This window comes from Ascaphus truei, chromosome 3 (assembly GCF_040206685.1).
Source record: "Ascaphus truei isolate aAscTru1 chromosome 3, aAscTru1.hap1, whole genome shotgun sequence".
NCBI lineage: Eukaryota > Metazoa > Chordata > Amphibia > Anura > Ascaphidae > Ascaphus > Ascaphus truei.
The window spans coordinates 189,231,618-189,259,239 of NC_134485.1; the positions used below are offsets into that span (position 1 = coordinate 189,231,618).

The 27,622-nt window shown below is 44.2% G+C and overlaps 2 protein-coding genes and 1 pseudogene across 4 annotated transcripts in view; 1 reads left to right on the top strand and 2 right to left on the bottom strand.

The window, feature by feature from the left end:
- TXLNG (taxilin gamma) overlaps nucleotides 1-464 on the bottom strand; it is a 53,150-nt gene extending 52,686 nt beyond the window's left edge. The window contains exon 1 of one of the 3 annotated variants that reach the window (XM_075589818.1): nucleotides 34-464. In XM_075589818.1, the coding sequence (XP_075445933.1) occupies nucleotides 34-186 (153 nt within the window). In that variant the 5' untranslated portion in view covers nucleotides 187-464. The remainder of the gene's footprint in view (nucleotides 1-33) is intronic. The other 2 variants (XM_075589819.1, XM_075589821.1) reach the window with 2 other exon arrangements.
- LOC142489300 (DNA-directed RNA polymerase II subunit RPB11-a) lies at nucleotides 324-9,813 on the top strand. The gene is made up of 5 exons (XM_075589823.1): nucleotides 324-392; nucleotides 482-727; nucleotides 1,563-1,652; nucleotides 3,160-3,334; nucleotides 9,614-9,813. Exons 2-5 carry the CDS (start codon nucleotides 675-677, stop codon nucleotides 9,647-9,649), a joined length of 354 nt encoding a protein of 117 aa, XP_075445938.1. The 5' UTR covers nucleotides 324-392; nucleotides 482-674; the 3' UTR covers nucleotides 9,650-9,813.
- A 7,296-nt stretch (nucleotides 9,814-17,109) lies between these two features.
- Nucleotides 17,110-17,290, bottom strand: LOC142491756 (small nucleolar RNA U3; annotated as a pseudogene).
- Between the last annotated feature and the right edge of the window lie 10,332 nt (nucleotides 17,291-27,622).

The window sequence follows — 27,622 nt, forward strand, 5'->3', positions numbered from 1 at the left end:
GCCCGGGGCTCTCCTCTCTCCCCCTGTAATTACCTCTCCGGGGCTCTCCTCTCTCCCCCTGTCCCTGGGCTCTCCTCTCTCCCGGAGACCCCCTGTAATTACCTGCCCGGCGCCCTCCTCTCTCCCCTTGTCCTCCTCTTCCTCCTGCGCAGCAGCAGCACTATCACTTTCCACCTGCGTCGCCATAATGTGATGCAAACCCCCGAGTGCCGCGCTATCCACACCACTGGCAGCGCTGCTCACCCCCTCAGGACACCGCAGGCCGCCAGCCAATCAACAGAGGGGGAGCTCCCGAGAGGGATGCGCGCGACAAGCACGTGAGAAACACGAGCGGAGGCGCGCTCTGGCTGCCATGTTTGACGCTGGCAGCGACCCATCATCCCACTTTGAGAGTGAGCGAGGTGCCTCTTCCCCATCTCCCGGCTTCAGCCACAGAGAGCCTGTCAGTCTCTCATTTGCTGCGTTCTTGTTCTTTGTGCAGGTCGGGGAGCGGGAGAGAGGAGAGAAAGCCCACATCAGACATGGCCGCCAGATGCTTCAGTATTAGTGGAAGCGATGGTGATGCACATAACTAGGAAGTGACGAGGAGAAGGTGCGACTGAGGACGGGCGCGACGGGGGGAGAGGGAAGGCTCTGCTCAGAGAGCCGGCCCGGAGCGTTCTGCCGGCTGCAGTATGAACGCGCCTCCGGCCTTCGAGTCCTTCCTGCTGTTTGAGGGCGAGAAGAAGTAAGTGGTGTCTCCAAGCCCCATGAGATTACTCTGTGCGCGCCCATCACTGCCGCAGGGACGGAATCTGACGTGGGGTAAAACTCATTGTAGAAAGGCTTGTACAGTGTGTTCCGTGTATAGCGCTGACAGTGTGCGCGGAGCTGGACATACACATGTTGCAGACACAGTGAGAGCCTTTCCCCTAAGAGCTAAACATCTAATGTAGGCACTGGGAGATAACGTGATATGCGCGGGGAGCTGACGCGGGGTTTAGGTCTGTGGGGTCCCACTTCAAAGGCAGTGACATTATCCCTTAGCCTGTCGGTGTTGGGTGGTTCTGGCCACGGACCCTTCGGTACTCGCGCATCACGTGACCACTCTTTGGAGTTATTACGTGAGGCTGTTTTTTTGGGGGGAAACATCATTTTACTTTTGATCAAATCTTCGTTTGGGCGTTTACACTAACAAAAGGTGCAAAAGGAGGGACACAGAGATCTGCTGGAAACAGATTACATTGCAGATCATTGCTGAAGTGCCTCCTGGTCTGTAAGTGCCTCCTGGTCTGTAAGTGCCTCCTGGTCTGTAAGTGCCTCCTGGTCTGTAAGTGCCTCCTGGTCTGTAAGTGCCTCCTGGTCTGTAAGTGCGTCCTGGTCTGTATTTCCTTAGTGCACCAGATAGGTATCAATTTTCCACACAGAAAAAAGCATGTAGGCATCCTCCCCAACTCCTCCAAGTGACACTTCCTAGCTTGCAAAACGATGTACACAGGGCAAAATAGAACAAGGATATCTTGATACCAGCATGTTGGCAGTGATTTTCAACTTGGCTATGTAATGTTTGTTCTTTATTGTAGGATAACGATCACTAAGGATACCAAAGTACCCAATGCCTGCTTGTTTACAATAAACAAGGAAGATCATACAATTGGAAATATCATTAAATCGTAAGTCGAGTTGTAGCCCAAGTGGTCCTCGTTTGTCAGCAGTTTACCTGTAATGCATGTGCTTTAAGGACACCACTTGTCTCTTCTTTAGATGTGATACATTTTCAATAGAAAACACATTCTTTGGAGTCCTTTCACAATGTTTATAATCAGTCTTCTGGTGAAAAAACGTGATCTATCCTCAAAGCTTGGTTCTTTGTTTGGAGAGTAATTATAAAGCCATTCTTGGTTAAACATATAAGTATCAATTGCTGATAAGCTTGAATCATGTTTTCCTATGTTTTTTCTATACCGTTGTGGAAGACTGTCGTAACTATACATTGCTCCTATTTCTCCTTCTGATGTATTTATATACCGCCAAGGTACATCTCGCTTAACTAAAAAAAAAATGCAAAACATTCATTTTCACGTGTTAAAAATATGTAGAACAGTTACTTTTCAGGGTTATTGAATATTTCTAAGGCTTTGGTCCCGCTGTGTCGGCCACGCGCGTTCCTCACCAGCAGTGGAATCCATCCTAGCCGGTCCCAATCCCCCCTCGCTGCATGGCTCACAACGTGCTGTGATGCGTCAGCCGCCAGGGGATGCAAGAAAATTGTGATCCCGAGCGGTGACGCATCACGTGGTGCGCTGATGAGCCTATCAGCGCCAGGAGCTGTCAGACAGCTTCCTCCACAAGGGTGTGTGTGTGTGTGTGTGTGTGTATATGAGAGAGAGCGGGATCTGCTTACCTTCCAGGGGCCCGCAGCAGCTCCCTCCTGCAGCCCGGGAGACCGAGCCCGTGGAGGGAGGGGGGGGGAGTAGCGGGTCCCTCTGCTCAAACCACGCCCCCCTCCTGCTCCGGCTCCCTACAGACCGCATATCGCGGTCTGTGCCTGTCAGCGCGCCGCCTGTCTGCAGTGCGGGCGCGCTGACTGAGGGAGCGGGGCCTTAGCCTAAGGAAGCCAGTTAAACTGATCGGTTGTTTAAAGTTTTTCTTTGAGTGACTACATTGGGCTTCCCGTGCGTGCGTGCGTGCGTGCGTGTGTGTGTGTGTGTGTCATTTGGAGTGGTAATATATTAACTTCCATCTGAGTTTTTTTTTTTTTTTTTTTTAAACCTTCTGTGCCTAGGAACTATACAAACATTTACATGTCATCAATGTATGAAGTCAAATAACCTAGTTGCTCTAATTTGCTGCAAACTATAAATTTCAACCCATAACGGACATGTGACCGATTAAGATTGCCTATCTCTCCACATGCCTATTAATAAGGGACTGAAAAAAAACTGCTAGAAAATTTGCAGTACAGAAATGGAATATGCAAAAGGTGAACCGTTGAATAAATAGTAAAATCTTCACTTGTTGCTGACCTCTGGAAAACGAGTAATGGAAGCCATAAAGGCTTTGTGAGGATAAACCAGTTGACCATTATATAACCCATACAGGGTCCATATTTAATGTTTGGAAGAGTCTAAGTTAATTTTACTTTGGTGTTTTTCTTTTTTCTTCTCCTCCTCCTCCCAGACAGTTGCTGAAGGATCCACAGGTGCTGTTTGCGGGATACAAAGTTCCACACCCTCTGGAACATAAAATTGTTATAAGAGTTCAAACAACCCCTGACTACAGCCCTCAAGAGGCCTTCACCAATGCAATCACAGACTTGATAAGTGAACTTTCCCTGCTTGAGGAAAGATTTAGGGTAGGTGGTATTAGATTCTGAACGGACACGTCATTGTCTTATGTTTTTGCACCCTGTCAAAGGAAGGAGCAAGCTTGAACACAAATAGAACACAAAGACAAAAAGGGATATACCGCTCACTAATATTGAGGTGAAGTATGTAAATATAATTGTAGCCCTGTTGCCTTGAGTGGCACTGGGTGCTGCTACCTAAGTGCTGAATTTGAAGCGCATTTTCAAAAATAAAGAAGCTGGTATTGGCAGCCAATCTCTAACAAAAAGCACTTTTTATGGTGCACACCATGGCTGGTTGAAACTTAACATTTAATAGGTCTACTCTTAATGAGTTGGCACGTGCAAGGTATTTTTTGTAATTTTTTATATATTTTTACTAAAAACATTGACCAGGAGGTACGGTAGAGAGCTGTTGTGTACCATGTATCTTATCAACAATAATTCTCAAAGTGGACTCTCGTATAATGTGGATGATATATGAGAACCATATGCACTCGGTACACTATAACTATTCACAGTGGGTATGATGGATGTGTGTCCCATGTGATATATGATCTCACCCCCACATGTAACCTATCACACAGTGTACTGTGTTGCATAAAATAAGGATAATATGTGCAACATGTACATTAATTCTTTTACTCAATTAAATGCCCTATAACCCAAATGTGATTGGGAAATTCACAGGCATGCGTGTGAAAGGTGAAGGGTTAGGCTTGTCACTATCACAGCATACCAAATGCTCACCAACAATTGGATAAAAACATGAGTCCTATTCTTATATCTCAACTAACTTTTGTGCCCGCATTCGCCCGGGGAATGTAATGTAATACTGAATACATGTCCCCTCCCTCCCCCTGCTGCTGGATGTAGTGCCGGGTGAGATTTGTCTCTCTGTGTGTGTGTGTCTACCCCTGCTGCCGAATATGTCTCTGCCCCCCCCTCCCTGCTGAAGGCACATCTTCCCGCGCTGCTGTGGCATGTCCCCTTGCTGACGGCACATCTCCCTGCCCCCCCCCTTCCCCGTTGGTACATTTTCCCCCGCTGCCGGCACATGTAAAAATACAGCAATAGCCAATTAAATGTTGCACACAGTGGTGCTTGTAACAACCCGCTACAACCTTGCCGAAGACACGGTACACAGCTTCAGACCCTCCTCCTGGATTGACGTTTATTTCTGTATCGCCCGTGCTTTTTTTTCTATAAAAGAAAACGTGAGGGTGGAACAAAAAAACAAAATAAAAACCCTGTGTATCATTAACCATGTATATAGTGTTTAAAATTAGGAGCAAAGACAGATGACTGGGAAAGATAGGGCTGAAGCAGGGGGGGGCCATTGATTGATAGAGCCACCTGTGCTGCCGTCATCCTGAAAATCAGACAGGTTGGTGACCTGTGAGGATGGGAGTTGCCCACTCCTGGGTTAAAGGCATAATGAATAGGGGGGGAAGGAAAATCTCCTAAAGCCACCGATCTCACCACCCTGCCTCTCTTCTGATTTACTTATTGGCTGTCTGTACTTTTTTTGTTTTTGTTTTTTACCCTCATTGTTTTACAGGGTATGAACCCGGGGGTCATTCAGAGCTGAATCACGCCATTTTCAACTCTTAAGGTTAAGGGCCCCCTGCTTCCCAAGATACTTCTGGTGAAGTTGCTGGCTTTAAATCTTGCTTCCTGGAAAACAAAATGGGGGACATCTCGGGTCAATAGGAAGCTGCAATGTCACTGGCTGCAGCTTCTTATTGGACAGCCATATAAATCCCCTGTTCAAACCAGGAAGTACTGTAACGCTGATAACTTCACTGGTAAGTATTTTGGCAACCGAGGGCTCTCCAGAGCTGTAAATATATGCACATTACCTCAGAATATCTAATGAGCTGAACACTGCTCTTATTGGCTTTATGTTTTACGAACCAGGAGCGCAGCCCCCAACAGTCAGATGGAATATAAAAAGGGAGGGAAATAGGACAAATATAGCGTAGAATGTCGTCTGTAACCAGAGATAATGGAAGGGGTGTTCAATGCACTCATAATTTCATAGAAGTTAAGAGTCTGGTATTACAGTACTCTCCCAGTAGTTGGATCCACATGTAGGAGAAGAAAATGCACCATTTTATTAGAAACGGTGATTAAACGCACTGAAACGCTAAAAATGAGCCTGACATGCCAGAAATGTTGGCGGCCTCTGGGGATTGTTCATGTCTCATCCTCCCTCTCTTTTATATACCCACCCACCAATGACATAATCGGCTCAATATACATAGTGGATGGTGAAAATACACTATATGAAAGCAATTTTTTTAAAAGGGCAGGCAAAAATAGAAAACTACATAGTTGCATTGTAGATGAGGTTGAAAGACATACGCTCAACCTATGCTAAATTTAGACGTCAGATACTTTATCCTATATCTGTACTCCTGCATATTGTTCCAGGGGAAGGCAAACAAAAAACCCCAGTGAAATATCATCCAATGGTATCTCATAAGGGGGGAAATAAATTCCTTCCTGACTCCAGTTCTTGGAATCAGATTACTCCCCGGATCAACATCCACCCCATGTTTACTTATTTGGTATTCCTTTCTAAAAAGATGTCCAACTTATTTTTTTTTTAACATATCTATTGTATCTGCCATCACAGTCCCCATGGATAATGAATTCCACATTTTAACTGCCTTTGCTGTAAAGAACACTTTCATTTGTTGCTGGTGAAATCTCCTTTCCTTTCTTTTGAAAGCTCCTTGTGTTGTCCCTGAATATATTTGTATATAGTTATCATATCCCCTCTTAGACGCCTCTTTTCTAATGTAAACAAATCTAAATTTGGCTAGCCGTTTCCCATAAATCCGATTATCCATCCCCTTTATTCATTTGGTGGCTCTTCTCAGCACTTTCTCTAGTTCCATAAGGTCTTTTTTCTAAGGAGTGGTGCCCAAAATTGTACTACATATTCAAGCTTTGGTCTTACTAATGCTTTGTAAAGGGACATAATTATGTTGACTTCCCTTCCATCCGTTGTCCGTTTAATGCAAGATATGGTCTTGTTTGCCTTTGCAGCTACTGTATGACTTTGGGCACAGTTGCTAAGCCTGCTGTCTACAAGCACTCCTAAATCTTTCTCCATTAAGAATTCCCCTAATTTATCCCCATTTCATTTGTAAGTCGCCTGTTTATTCTTGTTTCCCATATGCAAAACCTTAGATTTATCTGTATAAATGTCATCTGCCTTTACCTGCCCAAGTTTTCAGTTTCTCCAAGTCCTGGAGAGAAATTACATCCTGCTCTGATTCTACTACCTTACACAATTTAGTGTCATCAGCAGAGATGGAGACTTTGCTCTCTATGCTAACCTCAAGGTCATTAATAAATTTGTTAAAAAGCAGGGGTACCGATCCTTGATCTACTCCACTCTCAACTTTAGCCCAACCTGAAAAAATTCCATTTATGACAACTCCCTGATGTCTATCCTTCAACCAGTTTTCAAACCAGGTGCATATATTTTTACTGAGTCCAATTTGCTGTATTTTGTACACTAACCTCGTGTGGAACCGTATCAAATGCCTTTGCAAAATCTAAATATACCACATCAACTTCATTACCCTGATCTAAATTCCTAGTTACCTCCTCAAAGAAACTAATAATGTTAATTTAATCCTCATAAATCCACACTGACTATTACTATTAATTTTTGTTTTTCATTAGGTATTCCTGAATATTATCTAGTACTAAACCTTAAAGTAGCTTCCCCACTATTGATGCTAGCTTTACTGGTCTGTAATTCCCCAGTTGTGATCTAGCTCCCTTTTTAAATATAGGCACTGCATCTGCTTTACTTACGCCAACCTTGTGGTACTGAGCCTGTGGAAATGGACTCCTTGAATATTAAATGTAATAGTTTGGCTATTACTGAACTTAACTCTTGGATGTATGCCATCGGGGCCAGGTGCCTTGTTTACTTTAAATTTTTCAAGCTGCCTATGAACTTCTTCCTCAGTTAACCATTTGTTTGTTAATATAGAGCTTTTGGCTTCCTCCTGTGGCACTACTATTGAAATTGATTTTTCCGTGGTAAATACAGAGGCAAATAATTTGTTTAATACCTAATCCTTATCTCCAAAAATGTACCTGCTCATCTCACATTGAAGGGGTCCTTCCTATATTTTCTTTTCTCATATTTTTTTGTTATTATGGTACTTAAATAACTTTTTTAGGGTTGATCTCACTTTCTATTGCAATCGTTTTTTCATTATACATTTTTGCTAATTTGATTGATTTGCCCTTTTGCAATTTTTGTTACATTCCTTATAATTCTGATACGATGCCTCTGTCCCTTCTGACTTAAAGAATATAAGCGCCTGCCTCTTCTTTTTCATTTACTCCCCTACCTGTTTATTTTGCCACATTTGTTTAGACTCATCAGTGTATACCCTTGGGTAATATAAAATAAATAACTGTGCTTTTCTAACAATGTTTTAATGGCTGACCATTATCTTCCACAGTTTCCCTGCAAAAACATCATCCCAATTTATTCCTTGTAGATTAGTCCTCAGTTTATTAAAATCGGCCTGTTTAAAGTCTTTGTTAAACCCAAGTAATTTGTTTTTTTGATAATGTATTTCAAATAAGACCATGTTCTGATTACCGTTGCCTAAATGTTCCCGGACTTGAATATTTGCTATTACTTCAACATTGTTTTATATGACCAAATCCAGTATTGCTGGTTGGTTTCTCAATATTTTGGGTCATGTAGGTGTCTTTAAGCACCCCCAAAAACCTGTTTCCTTTTGTTTTAATGCTAATGTCATTACCCAAGTCTGTCTGGATAATTAAAATCACTCATTATGTAAACATGACCTAGTTTTGATGCCTTCTCAATTTGCAAAAGTATTTTGGCATCCTCAATCTCAGATATTTGGTAGTTTATAGTATAGTATATCCCTACAAACATTTTCTTTACTTTTACCTCCACTGCTAATTTCTATCCACAAGGTCTCTACATTTTCATCATTCCCTTCATACACATCTTCCCTTTTTAATAGGCTTTAGATCTGGTTTAACATATAAGCATACTCCACCTCCTCTTCTGTTTGCTCGATCTTTCTGAAAAAGGGAATAACCCTTTAAATTAACTGCCCAGTCATGGTTTCATCCCATCATGTTTCAGTAATGCCTATAATATCATACTGCTCCCTTGTAGCTATTGATTCAAGCTTAGGCCTTTTTATCTATCCGGCTTCTTGTGTATTAGCAAGCATGCATGTCATTTTATTTTTCAGTCTGTACTATTATCTTATCTGTCCTTGCCTTTCTATGCCAACTTAGATTAGTCTTTAGAAGTTTTCTAGTGAAGTCTGTATTTAATATGGGTGTCTCCCTGCTTGCCAAACTCCCACTTGCACACATTCTGACCCCTTGCTAATTCCCCATCCCTATCAATTCTATTTAGTTTCTGTTTCTTGTTCCTCCGCCCCTCACATCGTAGTTTAAAATCTCCTCCATCCTTTTTAACATAATTATTTTAAAAACTATTGTTTTACCCAACTCCTATATAAGTACATACCGTGTGTGTCTAGATAACATTTCATTGTGAGGATAGAATGGCTTGGTGTGTTTTTTTTGGATTGGGGGGGGGGAGGGTTGGGTGAGGGTATTTTCACTGTTATCCCTGGGTACCTATGGCTCTGAAGATACTAGTTTTGTTTCCCAAAGGACAAAGTATGGCTGTTCTGTAGCCTTAGTTATTTTTGTCTCACACCGACATAAATAAAAAGTGTAGCTTTCTCTAGCTTTGATTTCAGGCTCAGCCATTTGTAACAATTCAATATAATTTTGTGCAAGACACATTATTATAATAATAATAATAATAGCATGTTCTTGTATAGCACTGCTAGTTTTACGTAGCGCTTCAGAGACATTTTGCAGGCACAGGACCCTGCCCCGTGGATCTTACAGTCTATGTTTTTGGTGCCTGAGACACAGGGAGATAAAGTGACTGACTTGCCCAAGGTCACAAGGAGCCAACACCGGGATTTGAACCAGGGTCACCTGCTTCAAACTCCGTGCCTGTCAGTGTCTTTACATTATCATCAAAGGTACCAGAAATGATCTCTTTTTAGGGCATTGTTACATAGTTAATTAAGTGTGGGGGGATACGGGGGAATCATGTCCAAGTTCACCCTATGTTACATTTGGTTTTGGGTTTTATACCATTCTGTTCTTGGCCTGGTTTCACCAGTGATGCTATATAAGAATAAATGTCTTACAATTTTATTTTAACTTCTTTTACAGGTTGCCATTAAGGACAAGCAAGAAGGGATTGATTGAGCGGATCATTTACAGTACTATGAGGAGTCTTTTGATATTGTTCTTGTAGCAGTCTCTCTTTTGTAGGGAGAAGTCTGTAAAGCCAGAAGTTATTCTATTTGTGCTTCACGTGTATCTTTGATGTTACATTTTTATAAAATAAAGTGACCTAATCACGGTTACAATTTTTGTATTTTTTTATTTTTAGTGTCTAGTTAATGATTTTGAAATGCTTACATTTTTTGCAAAGTTTTTGCAACAGATACACTTATGATATATGTGGTCAGAAAACAGCTGGTCTAACTGTTACAACAATGCAGTTAGAACAAGTAAGATTCTCAAACTTATTAAAGGATTAAGCAGTTAGGCCTTTAATAAAGAAAATGTACATGTCTTTCATGAAGCATAATTATCCACCTTTTAAACAGTGGAAATTTACTTTATACTATGTCATGAGTCAATATATTATTAAACATAAGTCTCCATCAGTGGATTCACCATAACCCCCCAACCATAGAACTATGGAAATAGAAAATGATGGTTTCATTAAGAAAGATTTGAGTGGAGACAACTTTATACAATGAATAAAAAAACATTATTTGGTACATAGGTAAACTTTATTGCCATGTCGCCAGTCACAGTTGGTGTTGACCAGACAACCTTGTGATCGCAATTACCAGGCAGAGCACAGAGATTAATAAATGTTATTTAGCTGAAGCTAACAGTATGTGTAACCCAACCTGCCCAGCTCTTAGGAAGTTTACGTAGGTGGCTGGGATATTGGCTACTCGGGATGTGTTGCCTTGTCGGAGGTGCTGGTCGGCGCAGGCTGGGTGTGTATGCAGATGGAAATGATGGGTGCCAGGAACTTTATTGTTGCGCAACAGGCGTCTTTTATTTACACTCTGTACATATTGTGATCCCCACATCATGTTGCAGTATCTTTTAGTCCCAGAATAAGGCCGGAAACGTATTTCTCTACACAGGGTTTATTTACAGGGTTAAATTATACACCAACAGGCTCACCATCCTAAAAGTCAAAACAAATCATAAAAATAACACCTATTCCCATTGGGGAAATCTAACTAAGCATACTCCCGCCCTTTCTATCGGGGCCACCAGCTGAGCTGGTTATCTGTCCAAAACATGCCCTATCCTGCACCCTACCTGTCTAAGGGACTGTGCCAGTCTCTTCATTAGTTGGGGAGCACTTTCTCTCTTCTCCCTTCTCTTCCCCCCTCCCCCCCCCCCCTTTTGGGGAAAGCAGTCTTTGTGCGCAAGCCATTTCCTAACTTTTAACTCACTGTGCAATCAGGAATCCAGCCTGCTCAATTAGTTGCAGCTGTAGCTAGCTTCTCTAGGAGAGATTAACTCCCTGTAGACTGGAAAGCACACTAGCTGAACCACTCCAGCATATACAGAGACAGTTATTGTATCACAATGTACAATGTCTTCCCCAGAAACATAAATTCCTGGGGATGTGCTTTTCCTTAACCTGGGGTTGGTGCCACACTGTTACCTTCTTCAGAGACACTCACATAGGGTGCATGCCTCTCTGTAATTCCAGGGTCCTAGCTTGGGTTACCCTTACTGAACGTGGGGGAGCATCATCCCTGCACTCTGCATACCTCACCTGTAGCACCCTGGTGCTGAGATAGGAGGTGGTATCCCTTTAGCCATTGATTATACCTCATTCCCTCGGGATCAGTGTCTAGGTACACTATATTGGGCTTATCAATGTTGATCAAACTGAATACCAGGGCTACAGTTGGGGTATCCCCTAAAGCAGGTGTGCAAATTGGGGGGGGGCGGTGATGGTTACGGAGTTACTCTTTTCCCCAAGGCAATTAAATGAAATCTCTGGGGACCGCGCAAAGCCTCTGTAAATTCCCTTACCTTGACTCAGGCCTCGGCCATGTTACTTGCTTGCTGGCGGAAGCGCGCTGAGGCGCGCTCCCGCTCAGCACTGAGCCCCTACAGCCGCAATTAGAGCGGCTTTAGTAGGGGCTCACCTGCGCTTACGCGCGCTTGCGGAAGCGCAGGTCTTGGGGGAATTTAAAATTCCCCCGCTTGCCGGCGAGACAGGCCGGTCACGTGAGCGGTTCGCCCAATGAGGGCGAACCAGCTCCGTGACGTCACTGGCCCGCCCCCGGCCAGTGACGCGCCCGCCCCCGGACCGCCCCCTGACGGCTGCTGAGAGCGCTTGCGGTAAGCAACCGCAAGGCCAGGGAAAGCACCCGCTTTCCCTGCGCCTCAGCGCGCCTCAGCACGCCAGCAGGGACCGTGGACTCGGCCTCAGGCAGCTATGGGTGACGTTGTGGCAAAAGACGCTACGGGGTCACGTGACCCCGTTGTGGCAAAAGACGCTACGGGGTCACGTGACCCCGTTGTGGCAAAAGACGCTACGGGGTCACGTGACCCCGCGGCATTTGTCGCTTGTAGAGGGAGAGGGGGATTGGCCCGGTATTAAAGGGGTTGCACCCCATATGGCCACCCCCTGACCTCACCAGGGAGGCAAGGAGTTAACTGGACTGCGGTCCAGGAATGTGGATTTTACCTTGCTACAACATGAAAATGTGTGTTCCCCTGTTACAAGGTATTATCACCATGTAAGTGTCTGCACCACACACACACTGGGATCCATCCGGGAGGGCAAGGGTTAATAGTTGGGAAGTGATTATAGCCCTTTGTTCCATGTTCCCGCCATTTCAGGCACCATTTTGCAGAGTCCCATTGGAGCTCCATTCATTTCAATGGCGGATCTAGCGGTTTTGGACCTGTTTCCCTCGAAGACCAGCAGGTGGCGTCCGAGAGGAGGAGCGGCGGTTTCCCATTGTAAGTCAATGGGCCCATTGACTTCAATGGGGATTCCTCGACGTCGATCTCCAGGAATAGGTTGGCAGCCATCCAAACCGCAAAGCGGAAACATTTTCTGAAAAAGAGCTTTCACCACTATTAGTTCAAGGTCAACGACAAGTGGCGTGGGAATCTTAGGTTCTAGGGCACCCAGGAATAAAATTCTTTTTGCCCCTAGTCCCTAGGCCTCCCCACACTTGACCAACACCGGGTCCAAGAATCCAGGATCCCCAGAAATGGTCGCCCTAGCCAAACGGGTCGCGCCATTGACTTTAATGGCGGAGAGAAGAGCAGCGCAAGAAAACGGCTAAGTCCGAAACCATGAAAAAGGTAAGCCCATATCTCTGTTTCTGGAAGGACCAGAGGGCTGGGATTTGGGTCGCCTGAAGCCACGGTTCCGGCATGAAGGCATGACCATTTCCAATCCTCTCCGACCAACCAGACGGAGTGTGGGCAACAATAAAGATCAGTGATTTTGCCCATAGACATCAATGGCGACTGTTCCCAATTGGAAGGCTATGGCGGAGAAGTCCCATAGACGCCAATGGTGGATTGCCCCATTGAAAGTGTATGGCGGCAGAACCCATTGACTTCAACGGCGGAGTCGCTCCATTAAAAGCCTATGGCAGCGGATCCCGTTGATGTCAATGGGAAAAGAGTGAAAAAACGAGATTTATTTTAAAGCAGAGAATCCTGTGATTAAGAAATAAAAGGTTTAAACTGCATTTGCGTATCTCCGGTCTGGAAGGTCGCAGCGGGCTGAAACTTGGCCACCGTAGAGAGTCAGTTCCGGCAGGAAAAACTGACCCGTTTCAATCCGCTGGGCCCAACAGAACCGGTAATTTTAATATGTCTCTATATTAAAAAGTATACTGTGTTTCAAAGCGGGGATAAAAGCCCGCGAAGATTCCTGCCATCTGTGGAATATAAATGATCAAAGGGACAACCTATTGTCGGGAAACAGACCCCCTGATCAAAGGCTCAACCTCCCTAACGGTATACATTAGGGCGGAGAAGTGCAGAGCTTGAGTGGTTTGTAAGTGCCATAACTGACACAAACAAAAGGTATCCTGACCAGATACCCCATCTGGTAGACTAACTGGTGCCCCTGACTTGGGTGTGGGGCTACAGAAATGAGACCCTCAGGGTCCCAGTACGCATGTGCCATCTAGCTGGGGGGCATGGGTTAACAATGTTCCCACGTTAGAGATTGGGTGCAGTTAATTGTTCTCCAATAGCCAGCACTCAATAGTAAGGATAGGGCTGAAAAGATATATAAACTGATGTCAGCCTATACTCATTGTCTTCTTGATACTAACTGATTGACGCCTGATTGCTGGAGAATTGCTATTTGATTTAATTTGATTACTTCTTCATTCCAACTCCCTAAGTAAGTGTTACCTTCTTGTCTGTTAATTGTACTATCTGCGGTGTTCACCTATCTAAGGAATAAATATACTTTATTATATCTAAAGCCGTGTTCAGTTCAACCCAGTTATTTGGTGTATATTATATCTTGTCATAAGTTACCGTGACAACGCTTGAGACAAAGTAAGGTGGCACAAGCAGTGGGGGAGAGCAGGCAGGGGGGCGCAGGGCAAAAAGTTTGCACACCCCTGCCCTAAGGGACAGGCTTCCCCTAAGGGGCAGGCTTTCCTTAAGGGAGCCTGTAATCTTCAATTCTATCCTGGCTATGGACCTTGTCATGTGACGTCACGCGACCTGCAGCGTCATTTGAAGTGTGTGATGTCACATCACATGACCCCGCTGCGTCATTTGACCCCACGTTGCCATGGACACGAGTGACGCCGGCAGAGTCAAGGTAAGTAATAGCATTGCAGAGGCCTCACGCGATCCCCCGGCATTTAATTTTAATGCCTCGGGGAAGAGCGTGGGGCCCCTGCAATGGCCCGCGCCCCCCCAGAAAAATCTCCCGCCCCTCCCACTTTGCGCACCGCTGGTCTAGGCTGTGAGAAGCCATTCTGTGGGCTTTTGACCCCCCTCATGCTCCTCTCTGAGTGACAGACAGAAGAGTGGTGGTGACTCATGGCTTGTGTATAGCCTATCAGGTATAAGTACAGACCTTGCGCCCTCCCCCCCTGGTTCCTCAGAGAGGCAGTGCCAAATTGAAGTAATCTGTTCTCCTCCTTCTAAGGAGTGGGAGGTAGAGCTTCTCCTCCCGGCTGGGAGGGAGAGAGAGAGGCCAGCCAGCCCTCATGGCTGGTGGGGCCTGTAAGATCTGATGCTCCAGGCTCAGAGAGCAAGCACCATCCAGGGGCCTGGTATCCTCTGATGACCCTATGCACTGCTGTAAAGAAGATCTACAGTGAATGCTGAATAAAGATCCCTTTTGCTTCATCATACTCCTGTTTAAATGTCAGTCCCTGGGCAGGACGGAAGAACTGTGCTTTAGTGGGGGACTGATCTCTGGACATCCTGGAGCCCACTACAGCTAGAGGCGGTACGTACCAAGAAGAACATCAGTGGTCATCAAAAGCTTGTCCTAGTCTCCTCACAATGGCAGACGACCCAGCTCTCCTGATCCTCACAGGTACGCTAGCACCACACCTTGTAGCAGAATAACATCTCCCAGAGGAAGGGGAAACAGTGCTATATATGTATACATATACATGTAGATGCACGTGTGTAACTATTTTCCACATGGATGCCCATTTCTATACGAGTGCCCCGTCTACACATATTTTCTCTTATAGATATGGAGCAAAGACATATTCGATTGAATAGATTCATACATAGGTATTCGTCTTTATATCAATTTATATTTATCTATAGCTATTTCTGATCCTATAATTTTTCCAATAAAACTATAGATTTATATATCTAACAATAATGTCATTCAAATTATACGAACATTTATAAGTACTCATTGAGACACTTGTACATCTGCTAGACCTTTGTCTTTGTGTACGTACTTGTTTATCAATTCCCTTACAGGTATATATATATTACAGCCTAATAACTTAATCACCTGTAGGGTTGGCCGATATCAACTTTTTCACCACAATAACGATATTAAGAAATGTATCGCGATAACGATATATATCGCAATAAATTTGTTAAAATAAAAGTCTAAAATGTTCTAGTAAATCTAAATAAAAAGTGTTCTCAAAATAAAACCCTTTCCGTGTCTGCACTTCATCTTTTCTCACCTAAATTAAGATCCCCCTCACCCCATCACTCTCAGCTACACTGCTCCCATCACTCTAACATCCCCCTCATCCCAGCACTCCTACCCTGAGATAGTCCCGCCATTTAAAAATACATTTATAAAATGTTAAAAAAATATTAAATAGATTTTTGACAGTTAAAAATTGTCAAAAAATCTGTTTTAATACATTTGATACATTTTCATAAAGGGTTAGAGTGATGGCATGAGGGGGATGTTAGGGGGATGGAAGCAGTGTAGGTGAGAAATGGTGAAGTGCAGGCATGGCAGGGGGAGTCACGGGTCTCAGGGTGGACAGGAAGGGGTTACGTGCCCCAGCGGGAGAGAGATAGTAGCTAAGGGTCCCAGGGTTAAGAGAGGAAGTGGTTAAGAGTCCCAGTGGGAGGGTGGGAAAGGGATTACTACTAACGTAGTGATGTAATCAGTTTTACCCCTCTATTCAGCTGCTTTCAAAAACCATACTTACAAAGAGATTTCTTTGATCTATATATATTTTTAACCCTTTTAGTGTCATATATTGAAATCCCTCCAGCATAGACCAGGCTATGAAATTTGACCGTGTAGTTACTTATTTTACATAGTCAATAAAAAATGGCAAATGTATTTCTGATGCGATGTATCTAACAAAAATTACCGTTACAAATCCTTGTTACATATCTTAATGTCTTTGATGTTTATTTTGTAGTTAAATGTTATTAACCCTATAGCTGCCAGGTGAGCCTGTCACACACTTCAGAGCAGCGCATTGCCGGCCATTCTGACAGCAAAAAGGGTTAATAGCTTTTTATATTTTGCCACAACAACAAACCCAACAGAATATACGTAATACATATTGCTCTAGTGAAAGCATTACAAGAGATAAGGTTATTGCAGCGGCTAGAAGGTTGTGGTGATTTGGAGTCATTTGCAAGGTATTTCATTCAAAATACATAATGGCAGCCAGATTGAAGGACACCCACACATTGTTTTTTCCCCCCAGAATATTTGAAATTTACTGGAAATTTTCACACTTACGTGTGCGTTTAGGAAGACAAAGTAAGGGCAATTGAAGGGGGGGGGGGGGGGAAAGACAAGTATTTAGGTGGCACTGAGACACTGAGGCTTTTAGGTGTTTTGGTGTTAGCGCCATCTATTGGTAATGCATGGTACTGTTTTGAATAGTATAACATAAATGTTTCCATTTAGAAACACAAAGCACCCTGTTGCGCACGATTGAGTGTGCAAATCCAAAGAATTGTATTAGATATGCCTATATGTGAATTGACTGCTCCCAGTTGCTAATATAAGCGAAAGAGTGAGTATTGTGCTTGAAAAAAGGCTTACAAATAAATGTGCACTGGGAAATACAGCTGTATTAAACATGAAAGTCATATGAAGAAGAAGATGATGATGACTACTATCCATTTAGTTTCTCTCTTTGACTTGCAACAAAGAACTAACCACTCAGCTTGTGTTCTCTCCCTCCAACTCTCCTTTGCAGGAGAGCAGAACGGTCATCAAAAGCAAACAGCAGCTGCATGAAAGCAACACTGTAAGCTCACTTCACGCTCAGGAGAAAACACTGAAGCTCCTCCTCGTGGGTAGTGAGTTTGGACACTTTCGAGCACACTTTTTTTTTTTTTTTCCTCACGAGAGGGTACACCCTCTCGCTCATCGAATCCCAGTCCACTTCAGTGGATAGGGAGCTTGCCCTTGGACTGTCCAACCGAAGTCAGACCCGCCCTCAGTGCCCAGTTTCCCTGGAGGTTTCAGCCCGAAAGCCTAGGTCTCCAGGGACATTGATGCCTTCCTCCATTAGGATTCAGGACATCCGTCTCTTCCTCCCTCTGGCCCGAGGCCCGCAAGGGAGTTCACATCATATCCCCTCTTTCGAGGGTTGTGCGGGTGCACCCCAGCCCCGAAGGGCTGGCTGTTCGAATGCCATCCCCCCTTAGCCCGAAGGCTCAGGGGTTCTGTGGTCCGGGGCCTGGACACCACCTCTCAACGAGCTAGAGGGCCAAATGCTTGCCACAGACCTTTCCTACTGGAGCCCCATGTAGGATAGTACTGCATTTGGTCATAGCTGTGCAGGTCGAGAGGAGCACTCATCTCGCCTTGTTCTTAGCCAAAAGGCCGAGAAGCGCTGTTTTGACCTTGATGGGTCTCATCAGTGTGGGGTTGATTTTACTGGGAATGCAAGAGAGGCTATGGGATAGGCTAAACCATAATACTGAGTTAAGTTATGGTGAGTAAAAAAAGTGACAAAAACCCTCCACAGGAAAGCAAATATGCAAATATAACTGTATGCTCATCTGCATGTCTCATGCAGGCTTAGCCTATCCCATAGCCTCTCTTGCATTCCAGTAAAATCAACCCCACACTGATGAGACACACTTTCGAGCACACTTCTCCAGTTAAAACCTATAGAAATGATCCCTGAAAGTATAGTCTTAACCAACTAATGCTGCAAAGAAAATACACACTGCAAGTAACCCTCTTTAAAGTTATAGTGAGTTTTTCCAAAAATGTCAATATTCTGCTGCTCAAAGGGTGAGAAACTTTCTAAAATACAGTGTAGTAGAATTGTGATGCTAATATATTATCACAATGTCTCTATTAAGGCTCTTATTGAAGAGTTATAAGCAAACTATCCTAGTCATTTGCACGTGTCTTGCCCAGCAGCCAATCAGACAGACGTCCCCTTTGTGGTGCTTTGGAAATGCCTGGCATGTACATAGTGAATAATGTTAGTGAATGATGTAAGTTACTAGAGACGGAAGAAACCTATACATTCTGCTTTGCCTGCAAGAAAGAAAACATCTAAACACTGTAGTGTGTATAAATGAAATAAATATTTTGGAACTAAATTAACATTCAGGAAATGAATCCCTCTGCTGAGCTACAAAACAGAAATAGTGTACAGTAGTCCCTTATTTTTCTTATGTCTGGGCTTCTGTATTAATACTGTACACAGTAATAAATATCTGTAAGAATACATGAAATCCTCAAAAGTACTTTAATGAACACCTATGATAATAAATATCATATGCGAAGAAGCAACTGTTGTCTTTGGTATACATCACTGGGTGATCTGGTTGTTGGCTTTACCATCAGGAGTCACAACTGCTGATTGTGATGTGCGAGCACGCATTGGTCTGTTTAGCTTCCTCAGATTCATATGGTCATGTGAAAAAGAAAGTACATCCTCTTTGAATTCCATGGTTTTACACATCAGGACACAATAACAATCATTTGTTCCTCAGCAGGTCTAAAAAATTAGGTAAATACAACTTCAGATGAACAACAACACATGACATATTACACCGTGTCATGATTTACATAAAGCCAAAATGGAGAAGCTATGTGTGAAAAACTAAGTACACCCTTACTGCTTCCATAGGAATTAAGATGCTAAGTAGCAGACAGGTGCTGCTAATCAAATGCCCTTGATTAATTGATCATCAACAAGTGTGACCACCTCTATAAAAGCCGAAGTTCCATCAGTTTGCTAGTCTGGAGCATTCAGGTGTGTGTTAACACAATGCCAAGGAGGAAAGACATCAGCATTGATCTTAGAGAAGCAATTGTTGCTGCCCATCAATCTGAGAAGGGTTATAAGGCCATTTCCAAGCAATTTAAAATCCATCATTCTACAGTGAGAAAGATTATTCAAAAGTGGAAAACATTCAAGACAGTTGCCAATCTTTCCAGGAGTGGACGTCCCAGCAAATTCACCCTAAGGTCAGACCGTGCAATGCTCAGAGAAATTGCAAAAAAAACAAGAGTTGCATCTCAGACTCTACAGGCCTCAGTTAGCATGTTAAATGTTAAAGTTCATGACAGTACAATTAGAAAAAGGCTGAACAAGTATGGTTTGTTTGAAAGGGTTGCCAGGAGAAAGCCTCTTCTCTCTAAAAAGAACATGGCAGCACGGCTTAGGTTTGCAAAGTTGCATCTGAACAAACCACAAGACTTCTGGAACAATGTCCTTTGGACAGACGAGACCAAAGTGGAGATGTTTGGCCATAATGCACAGCGCCACGTTTGTCGAAAACCAAACACAGCATATCAGCACAAACACCTCATACCAACTGTCAAGCACGGTGGTGGAGGGGTGATGATTTGGGCTTGTTTTTGCAGCCACAGGACCTGGGAACCTTGCAGTCATTGAGTCGACCATGAAACTCCTCTGTATACCAAAGTATTCCAGAGTCAAATGTGAGGCCATCTGTCCGACCACTAAAGCTTGGCCGAAATTGGGTCATGCAACAGGACAATGATCCCAAGCACACCAGCAAATCTACAACAGAATGGCTGAAAAAGAAAAGAATCAAGGTGTTGCAATGGCCCAGTCAAAGTCCAGACCTCAACCCGATTGAAATGCTGTGGCTTGACCTTAAGAGAGCTGTGCATAAACAAATGCCCACAAACCTCAATGAGCTGAAGCAACATTGTAAAGAAGAGTGGGCCAAAATTCCTCCACAACGATGTGAGAGACTGATAAAGTCATACAGAAAACGACTACTTCAAGTTATTGCTGCTGAAGGTGGTTCTACAAGCTATTGAATCATAAGGTGTACTTAGTTTTTAACACATGGCTTCTCCATTTTGGCTTTATTTTTGTTAAATAAATCATGACACGGTGTAATATGTCATGTGTTGTTGTTCATCTGAGGTTGTATTTACCTAATTTTAAGACCTGCTAAGGAACACATGATTGTTATTATGTCCTGATATGTAAAACCATAGAATTCAAAGAGGGTGTACTTTCTTTTTCACACAACTGTACATATATACAGTGTGTCAAGTTCCACTACACAATCATTTTGCATCATTTCACAAAATCATGACTGAACATGAGGTCTCTGGACTTGTTCGTTGCCTCATATGACGAGAAACTTCTCTCTCGTACAAGTCTGTAATATGTCAGGACCAGTTCAATTGTGCCATAAGATCTAGAAATCAATCAAGAAAATGTCTTAAATAACTGCCATTTAAATAAGTCAACGTTTTTTTCCTAAAGGGTGTACTTTCTTTTTCACACCACTGTACATGTTTATGGCTGACGTCACACGACTGCAGCCTGGAAAGACAAATTTACTTGTGTCTCCAAACTGCAACAGCGACGACGTGCTACTTTGCTGCCATTACTATGCTACCTTCAATAAGGTAGCATAGAAGAGTCCCGAACATGCGCGCGCACGTAGCGACGCCCCCACCATGAGCACGTGGTACGGGATAATATGCAAAAAAATCAATATTTAATATGTACAGCGGTTATACAAGGTAAAGGAGACTGAAGTTCCAGTGATTGCTTCCGATTGCTTCCGCTGTCAGACTGGGCCACACCTTATCTTACAATAAGCAGCCACCTTACCTTTTTTTTCGATATTGTCCCTCATTCCCTCAAGATATTAAGCTCTCACGAGCAGAGCCCTCATTACCCCTTTGTATCTGTTTGTGCATGTTTGTCCTCACATGTATGTAACTGTTTGTTTTTGTAATATACATAACTCTGTACCCTCATTGTACCGCGCAGCGGATTATGTTGGCGCTTCACAAATAAACGACAATAATAATTGTGTAGCCAACCAGGGGAAAATAAAAACCACTGGTGTAACAAAACGTCTTAAAATCAAACAGTAATTTATTTGATTTATTAGTCATCCATAATAATGCAGACGTTTGTCCCCTACGGGACCTTGACTGCGTATAGACAAAAGTGTTGTATCCCTAATAAAATCCATTAGGGGAAAACATCAGTATCATTACGGACAACTAGCAAATTACGGTTTGATTTTTAGACTTTAATGCCTGTACTATTGTTTTGTTTCTATTTTCCTGAAAATTTGAGGAAGCTACAGAGCACCACTTCCCCATACAAGACTAATTTATTCATATGTTTGTATTGTATCACTCACTTTATTGTGTATACAAGAGTTACTCATACATAACTGGTTACATCATAAAGTTAGCTGTTAATAGTGTTAATAATGGAAATCATGTTGTTGTAAGAGCACGTAGTTGTTCATGCAGTGTGTCAATGTCAGATTATTTAAAGGAAGTGATGTCAGGTTTTTTCCCCCCCATTCAGTATGCAGTTTACATACTGCTACAGGATCTGAGAGACCAACCGATGAACCACAGTAATCACAAAAAGACACTTTTTCCTGACAGAATGACCCAGAGCTGTCACCACAATCATCATTTTATGCATGTTATTTGTGAACATAGATTTCGACTGGGATTACCCTGTTAAAAGTCAAATCTCACCGATAAGTGAACAGGTTGGTTGAGAACTCTGACTCAAGGCTGCTGACACATATTAGTAGCTACGAGTAAAGGGTCACAATGGACCTTTTAGCCATCAAGTTAACACCTAGGCATTTTGAACATTTGTCAATATATCAATTTAAATGTGACCTTTCTCCTTGAGTGTCATTTTGGGATTACGTGGTTATACGAGTTGCATGGTATTGTAATAAAATGTGTCAAGTACTTTATCTGAGTTGGTCACTTTTCCCCGTGTTGTCAACGCTCAACGTTTTCTGCGGTGTTGCCTGGATTTCTGACTAATGATGTGTGTAGGATATAAGACATTTGTTTAAGAACTGTTACTTACATTTAGCAGAGACAGGCAACCCCCATTTTGTTTTAGCAGCTGTGTGTCTAGATATATTTTTCAATAACCATTATTGCCCTTTGGCAGATGCTGCTGCAAATAGGTCAGTGGTAATAAATTTTCTGTCTCCGAGACTGGTTAACATGCAGCATCTAGTGCCTGTGCATTATGTGTTATTGGGATTCTTACTTGTTTCTTTTGTACTATAATGTACACATTGTAATGTTTAACTATTTTTAAGCATATTTTGAAGTCCCATTACATCATTTCGGCTTGTGATTCTGATAATAATTGGATAAGTGACGCCTACTCCTGAGGTCCTGTGATAATAAGACATCCCACCACGGAACCACTTACTACTAATATTCTTCTTTAATCACGACTTTGTCATACAGATAGTGTGACTAGATTTTAAAAAGTTAAAACCGTGATACATTAAAAAATGATTTATAAAATAAATTACATCACCAACTGCGCCTTCCATTTCTCTCTCGCTCCTTTCTCTCACACGCTCTTCCCCATCCATCCTCCCCCCATTCTCTCTCCTCCCCCCATTCTCTCTCTCTGCATTCTCCCACCCCCTCTCCATTCCCCCTTCTCCTCTCTATTCTCTCTCCCCCTGCCCCCTCTCCATTCTCCCTCCCCCTCTCCATTCTCCCTCCCTCTCCATTCTCCCCCCCTCTCCATTCTCCCTCCCCCTCTCCATTCTCTCCTCCTCCTCTCCATTCTCCTCTCCCCCTCTCCATTCTCTCTCCTCCACCTCTCCATTCTCTCTCCTCCACCTCTCCATTCTCCCTCCTCCCCCCTTCATTCTCCCTCCTCCCCCCACCCCTCCATTCGCCCTCCTCCTCCCCTCTCCATTCTCCCTCCTCCAACCTCTGCAAAACCAGGACATTTGAAAAATTAACTGGACACCAGCACAGTTCATTAAAAACCAGGACTGTCCCTGCTGAACCGGAATGTCTGGTCACTGTAAGCCAATGACTGTCTCAAATCAATAAAATCAATAAAATGAATACAAAGTTAGCACCACAGATGTGTCTGCATGACAACCGGAAAAGTACAGTCAAGCAGCCAAGCTTTGCACTTCAAAGGTGTTATATCCTACATACTTCTACCTCATGTTACCTTTGCGCATGTCACTTTGTACTGTCAGGGAGAAAGACCCACTAAGCAGAGGTGGAGAGTATAGGCCAACCCATACCTGGGATCTAAATCCTGAATCAGTAGGATAGTGGGGTCAGGAGAAAACACTGAAGCTCCTCCTCATGGGTAGTGAGTTTGGACACTTTCGAGCACACTTTTTTTTTTTCCCTCACGAGAGGGTACACCCTCTCGCCCAGTTCCGTGGTCAGGAGAGAGACAGAATAGTCAAGGTCACAGTTCCTGGGGTCAGGGCCGGAGAAAGAGGCAAAGTAATCCGGCAGCACGCAGGGGGTTTGAGGCAGGTAAAACAGCAACAGTGCTTCCCACATGAAACAAGGTAGGGGGTACCTTACATAGGCAAGGAGAGAGGGGAATGGAAGCCTTATAAAGGGAAAAGGCAGGTGTGAGCAGTCCAGTTTAAGCAGACTTTCTGTCACAGCAGCCATGTTGGTAGAGGCCGTGAAGTAACGGGGCATCCATAGTGGAGATCCTTATACCTCATTCAGGGGACTCTCTGATATTTAGCCCATAAAGTATTAGGTTTCTCCCTGTGTAACAGTGTTTCCCCCACCCAATCGCAGATAGGGGCCATTACAGGGTATATGGTGCATATACCTGCTGGCAACAGGAGGGCTGAGTCATCCGCCGTTGGTAGTGGGGACACAGGAACAGGCTTCTAGGGTTCATACCCCACATATCTCCTTAGCAGTGCAGCGCCTCTATCTGCTGTGGACTCAGGACCTGAATGTGATCTTCCACTGTAGAACTTATTTCCTCTCCTCCCAGTAAGGTCACGCACCAAGCAGGAGATATATTGCAAACAGGAACAGGTTTATTACTACACTCTGCAGTAACAGTTACATGGCAGTCTTCTGCCGGATATCGTCTGTCAGCTCAGCTATCACTGAAGATGGTCCGTGGACTGTCACTACAGACCAAGGGCACCCGCTGCCATCCTAACTCTTCCCCACCTCCCTAGCGGAGGCAGAGGTATGGTCCACACTCACTCTCCCCCGGAGGGAAGAGCAAATGAGAAGACCCCAATCTCAGGCTCCCAGTTGTATGACCAGCCTTCCTCAGAGGGAAGGAACAACTATTAACTTTAGGGCGGTCCTGCCCTTAAGTACAGCCAGAAGGCGGGCACCACGTTTTCCCAGCTACAACAGGATATACCACCCTCTGCTGTCACTCAAGTGCAGTACCAAAGGTGAGGGGGAAAACCCCATAGCAACTACTAGCAACCTGATAGTACCAGGGTTTACTGCCAGCCCATTGGGCAAAATAGTAGTCAGGGGCTACCCTGCTACACTGTCCCTCTGGTGGATTCGCAACACCCCACTTGGGTCCTACATTTTTGGCATAGCACTATAAGGGTCAGGGACACAGTGAGACACTGCAAGGTGACTGCGGCCTGCAGTCCAGAACCAGACCATTAGAGACTATCATCAGTGTGGGACCCTCTAGCTGGATACCACCCACCGCTGAGGCGTACTTATCACTGACATCGCTGGATCAGTGGATCCTATCTACTACAGCTTGCCCGGGTGTGGACACACCCGGCAGGTACCCAACAAAGTGCACTAACTCATCTTCACACATTAGTGGGCAGCACTGTACCACACATTGGGTGGGGGATTTGACCTTGTGGACACTAGGTTGGTTGGGTGCCCAAGGGCCTCTACATACTTTGGGAGGTATGGCCGTGCGAGGCTTGGTGGGTAGGCTGTACTCTATTAGTGCACATACTAAAACTGTTCTGCTTTACAAAGTGTGTATTCTTATTGTGTCCTGCGACGGGGTCATTCTACACCATAGAATCCCGCACAGGTGGAGGCGCTACCGAGCATCGTTCCAGGATACACTCCAGGCTCCCAGCAGCGGTGGTTCCGGCCTCCTGTGAGCCACCAGGTATTGCACCATACACACACCGTAGCTACACATCTCCGAGGGGGTGGGGGAAAGTGCGCTACATTATGTAACTCACGTGGCGGATTCCCGGGCAAAGGAACCTCCATTTTGAGTACAGTTTCTTCACAGACCACGCCGTGACCGTGATTCTGGCAGGAATCCGTTCCTTGCGGTTCCTCACACAACATAGATTAGCAGTCTACCAAGAGTAGGTTGTACCCCAGGCTAGCAAAGCTCCATCTCGATACACTGTACACGATTTTAGTCCATTACAAGCAATCTGTGGTTCTTTAGTCTTGCTACTGGCTAGTAGTACTCTGGGTTCTTCTAGCGGAGGTTCAGGCACCTAGTACGTCAAACAGAGAATTAATAAAAACAGCACTCTTAATAAAGAAAGTGAATAAAGTGCAATGAATACAACCAAGTGTATATATAATAGTGAATAGTAATATTAATATGATAAGAAGTGACAGACGTGATAAAAAGTGAGTGATATAATATATAAAATAAATAAAATGGTGAATTAATGATAACGCAGCTCAAAATCCTTTCCAGGAACGGTCCTAGATGTTCCCTCTTGCAGCAACGTGGATGAACAGTGGGGAGTGCAAAATCACGTGGCTAATATGTGAAAAAGAACAAAATGGAAATATAGTGTAATAACGTTTAAACCAACTCAATATAAGTGAATTGGAGGGGTCTTTGGGTGTTGAACTCACATTCTTCCCAATAAACATAAGCCCATATTCCAATGTTCACCATTCAGCTCCCGTTTTTTGAGCATTCTGATAGGCTGTCAGTTCATCCAATGAGAGACCTACATAGCGAGTTTCAGCCAATGAGAGGCGATTTCTCCTGAGAGGCCACAGTGTCTGAAAGTCTTATGTTTATTGGGAAGAATGTGAGTTCAACACCCAAAGACCCCTCCAATTCACTTATATTGAGTTGGTTTAAATGTTATTACACTATATTACCATTTTGTTCTTTTTCACATATTATCCATGTGATTTTGCGCTCCCTGCTGTTCATCCACCTAGTATGTCAGGCACCCCCTCAAAGAAACTCCCTATGCAGTACCCTTATGCTGCCCCTCTCGGCTGCCAGTATTGCAGGCCCTTCCTTCAGTGGCTCCTGGGGCTCCCAGGTACACCCCCTTCTAGGCATCTCGACTACCCGCCTTAGGGCGACTTTGAACAGCAATAGCCTTTGTGTCTCCAAATCATTCACCCAATAGGTCTGTCTAGGCCATAGTTCCATAGCAGGGAAAGTGGTCCCTGGTTATGGTATGCCGGGGTCCCCTGAACACTATACCTAGCCTCTTTCCTTCATTAGCACTTGTTCTGGAAGTGTACTTTGTTATTTCTAGCTTTGTTTCGCTGTAAGCCTGAACTGTTACAGCTCTCAGCAGCGCCTCCAAATGTAACGGTGTTCCCCCACACAATCGCAGATAGGGGCCATTACAGTGTATATGGTGCATATACCTGCTGGCAACAGGAGGGCTGAGTCATCCGCCAATGGTAGTGGGGACACAGGAACAGGCTTCTGGGGTTCATACCCCACATATCTCCTTAGCAGTGCAGCACCTCCATCTGCCGTGGACTCCAGGAAATGAAGGTGATCTTAAATGGTAGAACTTATTACCTCTCCCCCCAGTAAGGTCATGCACCAGGCAGGTGGTATATTGCAAACAGGAACGGGTTTATTACTACACTCTGCAGTAACAGTTACACAGCAGTCTTCTGCCGGATACCGCCTGTCAGCACAGCTATCACTGAAAATGGTCCCTGGACTGTCACTACAGACCAAGGGCACCCGCAGCCGTCCTAGCTCTTCCCCACCTCCCTAGTGGAGGCAGAGGTATGGTCAACACTGACTCTCCCCCGGAGGGAACAGCAAATGGGAAGGCCCAATCTCAGGCTCCCAGTTGTGTGACCTGCCTTCCTCAGAGGGAAGGAACAACTACTAACTTTAGGGCGGTCCTGCCCTTAAGTATAGCCAGAAGGCGGGCACCCCGTTGTCCCAGCTACAACAGGATGTACCACCCTCTGCTGTCACTCAAGTGCAGTACCAAAGGTGAGGGGGAAAACCTCATAGCATCTACTGGCAACCTGATAGTACCAGGGTTTACTGCTAGCCCATTTGGCAGAATAGTTGTCAGGGGGTACCAACAACACAAAAGCTAGGGGAGTTTAAGAGGTCTCTCTCATAACCCAACCAAATATCAACTAACATGAATGTTTACATGTGGCTTGCTATGCACATATTACCCAGTCTCACATACTATTTAGCGTAAGTG

Bases quoted from the DNA above. Each gene is read 5' to 3' on its own strand.
- LOC142489300 (XM_075589823.1), top strand. From the start codon at position 675: ATGAACGCGCCTCCGGCCTTCGAGTCCTTCCTGCTGTTTGAGGGCGAG. The intron at 728-1,562 runs GTAAGTGGTGTC...TCTTTATTGTAG, and splicing joins CTGTTTGAGGGCGAGAAGAA to GATAACGATCACTAAGGATA. The intron at 3,335-9,613 runs GTAGGTGGTATT...CTTCTTTTACAG, and splicing joins TGCTTGAGGAAAGATTTAGG to GTTGCCATTAAGGACAAGCA.